This window comes from Oncorhynchus mykiss, chromosome 12, assembly GCF_057628025.1.
Source record: "Oncorhynchus mykiss isolate SJ-2025 chromosome 12, ASM5762802v1, whole genome shotgun sequence".
Classification (NCBI taxonomy): domain Eukaryota; kingdom Metazoa; phylum Chordata; class Actinopteri; order Salmoniformes; family Salmonidae; genus Oncorhynchus; species Oncorhynchus mykiss.
Genome location: NC_143033.1, coordinates 53,456,934 through 53,469,029, shown reverse-complemented (window position 1 = coordinate 53,469,029; position 12,096 = coordinate 53,456,934). Strand labels below are relative to the sequence as shown.

The following is a 12,096-nucleotide window of genomic DNA, read 5'->3' as shown; positions in this document are numbered from 1 at the left end:
GCTCTGTGAGTGATTTAAAAATGGTAATTCCTTTGTGAGTTAGTCCAAGCTGTAGTTAGTCTGATATGTAGTAAGCCACTTCTTTGTTTGTCCTGTCCACAGCCTCCAGGAGACCTACGAAGCCAAGAGGAAAGAGTTCATGGGAGACCTGCAGAAGAAGGAGGAGGAGATGAGACAGATGTTTGTCAACAAAGTGAAGGAGACTGAGGCAGAGCTGAAAGAGAAGGAGAGAGAGGTGAGGGTGTGGCTGCTGGCTGGGAAAGAGGAGGAAGGTGGGGGGGTGAAGGAAATGAGTTTGCGGTCTTATGTAGGATTCAGTTGTTACATATACAGTACCTGTCAAAAGTTTGGACATCTATTTATTGAAGACATCACAACTATGAAATAACACATGGAATTATGTAGTAACCAATAAAGTGTTATTTCATTTTAGATTCTTCAAAGTAGCCACTCTTTGCCTTGATGACAGCTTTGAACACTCTTCATTCTCTCAACCAGCTTTTGCTTTTCCAACAGTCTTGAAGGAGTTCCCACATATGCTGAGCACTTGTTGGCTGCTTTTCCTTCACTCTGCAGTCCAACTCATCCCAAACCATCTCAATTGGGTTGAGGTCAGATGATTGTGGAGGCCAGGTCATCTGATGCAGCACAATCACTCTCCTTTTTGGTCAAATAGCCCTTATAAAACCTAAAATGATAGTCCCACTAAGCTCAAACCAGATGGGATGGCATATCACTGCAGAATGCTGTGGTAGCCATGCTGGTGAAGTGTGCCTTGAATTCTAAATAAACCACAGTGTCACCAGCAAAGCACCCCCACACCATGACACCACCACCTCCATGCTTCACGGTGTGAACTACACATGCGGAGATCATCCGTTCACCTTCTCCAAGTCTCAAAGACATGGCGATTGGAACCTAAAATTTCAAATTTGGACTCATCAGACCAAAGGACAGATTTCCACCGGTCTAATGTCCATTGCTCGTGTTTCATGGCCCAAGCATGTCTCATTTTATTGGTGTCTTTTAGTAGTGGTTTCTTTGCAGCAATTAGACAATGAAGGCCTGATTCACACAGTCTCCTCTGAACAGTTGATGTTGAGATTTGTCTGTTACTTGAACTCTTTGAAGCATTTATTTGGGCTGCAATTTCTGAGGCCAGTAACTCTAATGAACTTATCCTCTGCAGCAGAGGTAACTCTGGGTCTTCTTTTCCTGTGGCGGTCCTCATGAGAGACAGTTTTATCATAGCGCTTGATGGTTTTTAGCAACCGCACTTGAAGAAACTTTAAAAGTTATTGAAATTTTCCACATTGACAGACCTTCATGTCTTAAAGTTATGGACTCATTTCTCTTTGCTTATTTGAGCTGTTCTTGCCATAATATGGACTTGGTCTTTACCAAATAGGGCTATCTTCTGTATATCCCCCCACCTTGTCACAACACAACTGATTGGCTCAAATGCATTAAGAAGGAAAGAAATTCCACAAATTAACTTTTAACGAGGCACACCTGTTAATTGAAATGCATTCCAGGTGACTACCTCATGAAGCTGGGTGAGAGAGTATGCAAATCTGTCAAGGCAAAGGGTGGCTACTTTGACGAATCTCAAATGTGAAATATATTTGGATTTATTTAACACTTTTTTTGGTTTATACATGATTCCATATGTGTTATTTCATAGTTGTGGTGTCTTCACTATTATTATACAATGTAGAAAATAGTAACAAATAAAAACACTTGAATGAGTAGGTGTGTCCAAACTTTTGACTGGTACTGAATGTTGACATTGACACCTACATACTGTCAAATGTAACAATGCATATTTATACCTGTGCTGACCTTTTTGATATATATTTGGTTTGTAGATAATCAAGTTTTATCTCTTGGCCTGACATCTTATCTATCTGCCACAATCAGTTGCACAACAAATTTGAGCAGCTGAAGCATATGCACCAGGAGGAGAAGAGGAAGGTGGAGGAGAAGAGGCGGGAACTGGAAGAGGAAATGAACGCCTTCAACCGCAGGAAGGTGGCAGCTGAGACATTGTCCTTAGCCCAGCCACTCAAGAAGGACAAGGACAAGAAAAAGTAAGCAAGTTCCTGTCCTCTTCCACTCACTCTCCCTTTATTCCTCCCTTACCTTCTCTTACCCTATGGTTTAGCTTCAAAGTTCCTTTGTCCTCCCTTTCTCCCCAAAGGATTGAATTGAGATCACAGATAGCAGTGGATTGACTTAGAGTATATACCCTGATCATGAGGGGCCTTCCCCTCCGTCCCCCCAAATTCCATACCAGGGTGATGTATTTATTGTACACTGAAATAGTTATATGAATATGAGCAGACAGACTTATGGAAAATACCTGACCTTAGCAGTTCCTAGTTGGAGAGAGACAGGTTCTCTGTGAGGCAGTCACAGACACTTTTTTTTTTTTTTGCTTCTGAAGTCTCCATCTAGTGGATAATATGTGCATTGGCAGTTATTAGTGAAACCGTTCATCCATTTTGTGGTTAGTCTGACATATTTCATAGTTCCTGAGGTAGTGCTTGGGTTTTCACTACATTAGGTATTGTATGTTATTTATGGGGGATACCTGGAGAAAATGGTAACTCTCTGAAGTTTAAATGGTAGTAAAATATATTTTTACTCAACCCTCCCTGAGCACTTGAAAAAACTGTTCCCTCAAAAGAAATGTGGCACTGCGCAAATTTCAGGTCTGCTGAGTGCAAACATGAATGTTGTCAAATTCAGTGCAACTTCCATTGCGCGTTTACTATGAACACTGAGGCCGTATCCGCTTTAATTATTTAATTGATTTTTTTTGCTATTGCCCGTCGGTCGGAGGCATGAACACTTTAAGCGGGCCAAGTCCAACATAACAGCCACAGACATCTCTACCAGGGGTTTCTAAAACGGCTGTCGTCAACAGTCTTGTATGACAAGACTTGAACTCGCCCTACTATCGGAGTACCACCACTACTGCATATGCAGACAAACTGATCCATCGCACAAACCTTATCACAAGATCTAGGATCCACATTTTTTTGTGTGTCCGTCTTGATGTCCATAAAACTCCACGGACCCCCTTGCGCATTGGAATTTAGAATGATACGTGACTACTGCTATCCATTCAGCACCACGGTTCAAAAGGCGCTCAAAATAATCCTCATCAAGATGTTGCCTACATCTGATAGACCTACTCGTCACTTATTATTTTATACAACGGGTGGGTTTAATCCAGAATGCTGATTGGTTAAACCGCATTCCAGCCAGTGTCTATTCCACAAGCTACCACCGGCTGAATCTATGATGTTAAAATGCCTATTTACTCTGTTCCATCGGACTGGCAATCCACTGTCTAGTCTGCCCAGCCAGGCAATTTATAAACTTTATCTCCATTATAAAAAGCATTTAGACATTATCTCTCATTTCTTTTAGACTGACATTTAGTTTAACAGTGGAGATTTGTATAAACCTTGCTGTTTGTCTCCGACGTTTGCAGCCTTGTTTCAATATTCAAATTCGATCTTCAGCTGTCGCATAGTAATGAACGTGTTGGGATGAGACAGACAGACAGGCGGGCAGCTTTTCTCAACCAGTCGAAATCATGAATCAGCATACATTTTCAAGGATATATACAAAGAAATGTCAATAGAAAACAGGTCAAACAAAACTAAGTGCAGCTAGTTTGCAGCTTGTATGATGTGACTGTGTTGTTAGCTCCTCTGAACAACGGTGTCCTGCGAGAGAGCACATTTTCTATGCCAGGTGAAATTGCACATCATTAGCTCATTGTTATGGATGTATCCAAATAGAGAGACGGGTTCTATGTGAGGCAGTCACATAACTTTTTTTTATTGCTTCTACAGTCTCCATCTAGTGGATAATATGATAATACCGGCCCTCGACACCAGTGTTAATATATCCTCCAAACACCGGCTTATCGGGATTATCATTTAAGTATTCAATCTGTGGGTACAAACTTTGATCTGAGAACTACACCACTGCTTCTCGGCTATAGAAAGTTGTAGCGCTCCCTCTGAATGTCAGTCAAACCATGAATGGGAACGCCTATCCATCGCAATGTGTAATGCAGTGTAGCCTAGTGTTATATATTATATATTATATATATATATCACACACACACCATCCCAGCAGTGCAAAAACCCAAAGTACAATGCCTTGCGAAAGTATTCGGCCCCCTTGAACTTTGTGACCTTTTGCCACATTTCAGGCTTCAAACATAAAGATATAAAACTGTATTTTTTTGTGAAGAATCAACAACAAGTGGGACACAATCATGAAGTGGAATGACATTTATTGGATATTTCAAACTTTTTTAACAAATCAAAAACTGAAAAATTGGGCGTGCAAAATTATTCAGCCCCTTTACTTTCAGTGCAGATCTCTGAATGATCCAATGTTGACCTAAATGACTAATGATGATAAATACAATCCACCTGTGTGTAATCAAGTCTCCGTATAAATGCACCTGCACTGTGATAGTCTCAGAGGTCCGTTAAAAGCGCAGAGAGCATCATGAAGAACAAGGAACACACCAGGCAGGTCCGAGATACTGTTGTGAAGAAGTTTAAAGCCGGATTTGGATACAAAAAGATTTCCCAAGCTTTAAACATCCCAAGGAGCACTGTGCAAGCGATAATATTGAAATGGAAGGAGTATCAGACCACTGCAAATCTACCAAGACCTGGCCGTCCCTCTAAACTTTCAGCTCATGCAAGGAGAAGACGGATCAGAGATGCAGCCAAGAGGCCCATGATCACTCTGGATGAACTGCAGAGATCTACAGCTGAGGTGGGAGACTCTGTCCATAGGACAACAATCAGTCGTATATTGCACAAATCTGGCCTTTATGGAAGAGTGGCAAGAAGAAAGCCATTTCTTAAAGATATCCATAAAAAGTGTTGTTTAAAGTTTGCCACAAGCCACCTGGGAGACACACCAAACATGTGGAAGAAGGTGCTCTGGTCAGATGAAACCAAAATTGAACTTTTTGGCAACAATGCAAAATGTTATGTTTGGTGTAAAAGCAACACAGCTGAACACACCATCCCCACTGTCAAACATGGTGGTGGCAGCATCATGGTTTGGGCCTGCTTTTCTTCAGCAGGGACAGGGAAGATGGTTAAAATTGATGGGAAGATGGATGGAGCCAAATACAGGACCATTCTGGAAGAAAACCTGATGGAGTCTGCAAAAGACCTGAGACTGGGACAGAGATGTGTCTTCCAACAAGACAATGATCCAAAACATAAAGCAAAATCTACAATGGAATGTTTCAAAAATAAACATATCCAGGTGTTTAGAATGGCCAAGTCAAAGTCCAGACCTGAATCCAATCAAGAATCTGTGGAAAGAACTGAAAACTGCTGTTCACAGATGCTCTCCATCCAACCTCACTGAGCTCGAGCTGTTTTGCAAGGAGGAATGGGAAAAAATGTCAGTCTCTCGATGTGCAAAACTGATAGAGACATACCCCAAGCGACTTACAGCTGTAATCGCAGCAAAAGGTGGCGCTACAAAGTATTAACTTAAGGGGGCTGAATAATTTTGCACGCCCAATTTTTCAGTTTTTGATTTGTTAAAAGAGTTTGAAATATCCAATAAATGTCGTTCCACTTCATGATTGTGTCCCACTTGTTGTTGATTCTTCACAAAAAAATACAGTTTTATATCTTTGTTTGAAGCCTGAAATGTGGCAAACGGTCGCAAAGTTCAAGGGGGCCGAATACTTTCGCAAGGCACTGTACATTTTCTTAAAAATATAACTTTGCCCTGTGCTTCTCCCAGCATGCTTGTTGTATAGCCTAGGCCATGGATCATTTGATTGAGACCACACTAGGCGTGCTAGATATTGCGCACCCAGCAGAGAATCGGGGATGAGGGGCAGCATTGGGCACACATGAGATACTATTATAAGAAACTAATTCTCAAACCCTGAGCATGTGGAATTTCATCCATTTACAAATTACACGACCCTCCCCTGGACTAAACAAAAAAAAACATATTACCCCCCCCCATTTAAAAAAATAAATACATTGAAATTGAAAAGGCATGACGCTCCCCCATTTTCCTCCCGGTAACTATTGTGTAAATTTCGATCTCTTCGTAACAGTTTTGTTAGAACTTTACATTTACACTGGCATTTTTCATGAGTGGTCTTCAAAATGGAGTTGAAGGGCTCCCTCCCCTGACAGCTCTGAATTATCACTCCTTCATTAATTATTCTGTACTGACATTATATTGATTTTCTGAGGCACAATCCACACATTTTCTGACCTTATTTTTTTCTTTTTTCTGTCTTCTCTTTCACCTTCATTATACTTCATCTTCATGAAGTCATACATTTTTCTGAAAGCATGTGAATGTGGAATGTATATGATTTGCATAATTTCACTCCACAGTGTGTTTCCATTCACTTTATTTTGTCATTTGTGGTCATTTTCTTTGTCATTTTCTTTCAGTTAATGTATGAGCCCAGTATGCCAAGCCGACCATGGATTTGTCTTCCATCATCATAGTGACGTCAACGTTTGTTTTTTGACATTCCTTCATGACATTGTGCACATGGACCAAAGACCCTGATGGGACAGGAGACCGAGAGAGCTAACTTGCTGACAGTGGCCATTCCCTTCTCTAGGATCATTAATGTTATAATTTGGAACATGTTTTTTTTATACATCTTGTTCTTTTTCTAGTTTGAGACTTACTGATGTGTTTTGCTCACCATCACTGATTTATAACAGGCACAACAACAAATCATGGACTTTGAACTTCACTGTTTTTTGGTACTAACTTGTGTTGTTACCTTGTTCTCCCATATTGTCAGTTAATGTAATGTTAACGGATAAGCATTTACTGGTAGTGTAGGTGGACTCGACTCCTCACCAGCCAAACACCATTGTCTTACATCAGGTGGCGTCACTCCTACGTGACATTCAACCGACAGTGTAGACATTTCATTACGCTATCTGACATAAGACAATGGCCGTACACCTCAGAGTGGGGTCTGAATTCTGAGCCAAACAAGGCCAGACCTTAATCCTGCATAGCAATAACGTAACTAAGTACAGTACCTGTATATTTATATTTTTGCAAACCGGTATATGTAGGTACCATCAAGTATACTAGTACTAAATATTAAAAATATGCAATCATTTCTGGTGCTGTTTTATGTTAATCCAGAAACCTGTATGTGAATATTTTCAGAACTTACTTGGCTTTATTAAAATGCAGATATGAAAAATGGATATGATAAAGCACACTATCCTGTATGTTGTCTAATTGTGATGTACCGTAAGCCATTGACATGAGTATGTGAGTGGTGTCAGTTTACACGGCCCATATACAATGCAGAAACTAAGAGGCCTGGACTAACAATAGAAATGTTTATGTCGAAAGACTAGAAGTACTCGTTTTCATTGAAAATAAATGCAACCATCGCATTGGATGTCTCCCTATCCCATGATTTGATAAACTTGGGGGTTCGAGCCCTGAAAGCTGTGGCATATCAGACCGTATACCATGGGTATGACAAAACATTTATCTTTACTGCTCTAATTATGTTTAAACAGTTTATAATGTACAGACGTCAGATCCTAATATGACCCATTTCGTCGTAGGAGGAAAATAATCTTGCACAATAAGGATTTTGAATGTGTATTTAGAATTGACGCTAGGAGTCAGCTGGTAGCTGTGTTAGTAGTCTACACAATAATTTAGACTGCAGATTCACTGGTTGTCAGTACAAGTAGCCTATGTATGCTACGTGCAAGCTACAGAGCGCCACTTGTGGATTATAATAAATGGACAATATTTGTAGGGGATAATGTATTCTTCGTTAGGGGAAAATCTGTTTCTTTAGATCAATTGTTTTATTCTATGTTTAAGGCAACCAATAGGCAAAATAAATTAAAGGTTATTTCAGTTCCTTCCATGAACCAGTGGGTACAGCCACTGACAATGGCACACGTGCCTGAGTAGTCTTGAGTTTGAATCTGGTCCACAAATGCCCTTAATATTTTTGGAGGAACTAGTACTTTTCTAGTTACTCTCTAATTTCTGGGGGAAGTAACTGACTTTTTACTAAGTTTCAATTGACCAAATCCCTTTCGTTACATATACTGAAAAAATAATATATAAAACGCAACATTCAACAATGTCTTATATGTTGCTGCCTTACAGTTCATTAGGAAATAAGTCAATTGAAATAAATTCATTAGGCTCTAATCTATGGAGTTCACATGACTGGGCAGGGGTGCACCGACTGGGGAGCCAAGCCCACCAATAAAAATGAGTTTTTCCGGTGAAGAAACCGGGCGTGGAGGTCCTGAGCAGGCGTGGTTACTCGTGGTCTGCGGTTTTGAGGCCAGTTGGACGTACTGCAAAATTCTCTCAAACAACGTTGGAGGGGCTTTATGGTAGATTATAATTAAATTCTCTGGCAACAGCTCTGCCTGACATTCCTGCAGTCAGCATGCCAATTGCACCGCCCTCAACTTGAGACATTTGTGGCATTGTGTTGTGACACAACTGGACATTTTAGTGGCCTATTTATTGTCCCCAGCAAGGCGCACCTGTGTAATGATCATGCTGTTTAATCAGCTTTTTGATGCGTCACACCTGTCAAGTGGATGGATTATCTTGGCAAAGGATAAAACGCTCACTAACAGGGATGTAATCCAATTTGTGCACAAAATCTGAGAGAAATAAACATTTTGTGTGGATTTTTTTTTTCAGATCATGAAACATGGGACCAGCGCTTTACATGTTGCGTTTATATTTTTTGTCAGTGTAGATTTATTATATTATTGCTGACAGACACAAACCTCCCAACCAAACATGATTAAAAAAATATTTACATGAATTGATACTATTGGTTCCCCTTTAAATCTGTATGACTATTGAAGTGAAGCAGGTGTCTTCATATTTTTGTTATTGGGTTCTTAGCCAGACGTGATCAGAGGTAAGTTGCACTTTACCTTCGGCCTTTTAATAATATATTTCTGGAGTAAGATAACTATTTCTAAGATATTCTACTGTTAATTGTGTTTTGAGGAGAAGTACAAATCAAATGGCTACTTAGCTAGCTTTGGCAAACCCAGAATCTGACAAAAAGTTGAATCTCCTGTTTTTAGCTCATATGATCTGTTAGTTGGTCAACTAGCGACCTTGTCATTGGCACAACGCTTGAATAGATTAATCAGATGTGTGTGGAAGTAGCTATCATATTAGGTTGCCACTACGTAAACTGTCTAAGCTAGCTAGCTGTGTCAACCATGTAGGTAGCTAATGTTAGCTGGATCAATGGGTCAGTTCAGCTCAGCATCCTCCCACACATTTCTCACTCTTGCTCTCTCAAGGAAATAAAATACCCCTCAGTGGAAAGGAGATATTTGGAAGATGAAGACACATTTCATAGCAGGTTAGGAAAAGGCAAAATAAAACACAACATCAATTTCATTCCATGGTGAAAATGTCTAATTTGCATACTGGTAACATAAATGGTGAAAATTCGGTATTGACTGTTGTAACACTTACCTGTTCATTCTGAATGAAACATTTTACATCACACTTGGTGTAAATCTTTTTAGTATGATTTCACCATCACATACCTCAAATGATATTGTAACATGTATTTCTTCCAATGTCTGGAGTACCATTATGAAATTGTGCACATTGATAGATTAAGTCGATACTGAATTATCATAATTGAAACTGTAACTTACAGCCTACAGACTTTGTTTAATGTCAGTCTTCATGGGAGAGTACCTGTGCTGGGGGACATCTGCAAGATGGTGCTGTCAGGCTTTAATGATAGATTAATGTCAAATAAATTGCACGAAGTTGTCCTTTTGGTTTGCTGTCACAGTTTATTTTTATTTACCTTTATTTAACTAGACAAGTTAAGAACAAAGTCTTATTTTCAGTGACGGCCTAGGAACAGTGGGTTAACTGCCTTGTTCAGGGGCAAAACAACAGTTTTACCTTCTCAGCTCGGGGATATGAACTTGCAACCTTTTGGTTACTAGTCCAATGCTCTACACAAGGCTACCCTGCCGCTCCCTAGTTAAGTCAATTTCTGGCCGGATACTTTTTACTGTTACTTGAGTAGTTTAAGGAGTCAAATTTTACTTGAGCAAATTACAATTAAGTGACAGTACTTTTACTTAAGTTTTCAGTACTCTACCCACCTCTGCAAATACTATAAAACGTGGGCGAGCAGCCGCATATGAAACACATTGGGCTTATTTTGGCGAGAGTGAGCCCTCTCACTTCGCCTCTTCCTCTCTGCCTTAGTCCTGCTTGCAACCAAAGTCTTTCAAGTGGAAACGTCTAGGAGCAACAACGGCTCAGCCGCAAAGTGCTAGGCCACACAAGCTCACAGGACAGGACCGCCGAGTGCTGAGGTGTGTAAAAACTGTCTCTCCTCGGTTTCAACACTCACTGAGTTCCAAACTGCCTCTGGAAGCAATGTCAGTACAAGAACCCATGAAATTGGTTTCCATGGCCGAGCAGCCACACTAAGATCACCATGGTTCGGGCCCCTTAGATCCAGCGAAGGGAAATCTCAACATTACAGCATACAATGACATTCTAGGCGATCCTGTGCCAACAAGATCATCAAGGACCTCAGCCATGGCCTATTCACCCAGTTATCATCCAGAAGGCAAGGTCAGTACAGGTGCATCAAAGCTTGGATAGAGAGACGGAATAACAGCTTCTACCTCAAGACCAGAGAATTTTTTAATCTTTTTTTTTTTACCCAGTTTTCAACCCAATTTTGTGGTAGTTATAATCTTGTCGCATAGCTGCAACTCCCATATGGACTCAGGAGAGGCGAAGGTCGAGAGCCGTGCGTCCCTCGAAACACAACCCAACCACCCTGCACCGTTTCTTGACACAATGCCCAATTAACCTGGAAGACAGCCGCACCAATGTGTTGGAGGAAACACTGTGCACCTGGCAACTGTGTCAGCGTGCACTGCGCCTGGCCCGCCACAGTAGTCACTAGTGTGCGATGGGACAAGGACATCCATGCCGGCCAAACCCTCCCCTAACCCGGACGACGCTGGGCCAATTGTGCGCCGTCCCAAGGGTCTCCCGGTCAAGGCTGGCTGCAACAGAGCCTGGACCCGAACCCAGAATCTCTAGTGGCACAGCTAACACTGCAATGCAGTGCCTTAGACCACTCGGGAGGCCGCTACCATCAGACTATTAAACAGCCATCATTAGCCGGCCTCCACCCAGGCGGCAGATAGCCTAGTGGTTAGAACGTTGGGCCAGTAACCGGAAGGTTACTGGATTAAATCCCTGAGCTGACAAGGTAAAAATCTGTCGTTCTGCCCCCGAGCAAGGCAGTTAACCCACTGTTCCCCGGGCCTGAAGACGTGGATGTCGATTATGGCAGCCCCCCGCACCGCTCTGATTCAGAGGGGTTGGGTTAAATGTGGAAGACACATTTGTTGGACAACTGACTAGGTACCCCCCCTTTCCGACCCTGAACTTAGTCACTGTCACTAGCAATGTTTCCCAAACTTTATATTGACACCGAACATATTTCAGGTCTGCTGAGCGCAAACTTGAACGTTGTGAAAATGATGTGCACCTTCCTGCATGGACAACACTAAGGCTTTACCCGCTTTGTTTTTTTTTTAACAGTGGCATTATGCTACTGAGGCTATTTGATCATAATATAGGCCTACCAGAGTCGCCTACCATCAAAAACAATGGAGAAAATGCATCCCATAACATTTTAACATAGAACAGCCATTTCCATCGTTCAGTCTACAGTAACAGCCAATGTGTGGTGTTCAATGTAGGCCTACATTCCATGAGACTTTTGAAAAACAATATGCAGAGCTTGACATTAAGGTAACAAATGTTTGTTGCAAGAAACCAATCAACAAAATAAAATGCATTGTTATTCCCTTACCATTATTACAGAGAAAAATAAATTATTCCATCCTCTGCCTATTGACTATTTAGTTTATTCAAGCCTGTCTCAAAATACCCCACTGGTCTGTGTAGAGTATGGGCTGAGTCGTGCGCAATAGAATCCTACCCCGATGCGTT

General features: G+C 41.2%; 1 protein-coding gene across 2 annotated transcripts in view; it reads left to right on the top strand.

Moving 5' to 3' along the window:
• The window catches only part of LOC110537756 (septin-8-A), a 47,865-nt gene that overhangs the window by 21,442 nt on the left and 14,327 nt on the right, over nucleotides 1–12,096 (top strand). The window contains exons 8-10 of one of the 2 annotated variants that reach the window (XM_021624125.3): nucleotides 103–235; nucleotides 1,921–2,090; nucleotides 6,486–7,466. In XM_021624125.3, the coding sequence (XP_021479800.2) occupies nucleotides 103–235; nucleotides 1,921–2,090; nucleotides 6,486–6,489 (307 nt within the window). In that variant the 3' untranslated portion in view covers nucleotides 6,490–7,466. Of the gene's footprint in view, nucleotides 1–102; nucleotides 236–1,920; nucleotides 2,091–6,485; nucleotides 7,467–12,096 lie in introns of those variants that run through there. The other variant, XM_021624123.3, reaches the window with a different exon arrangement.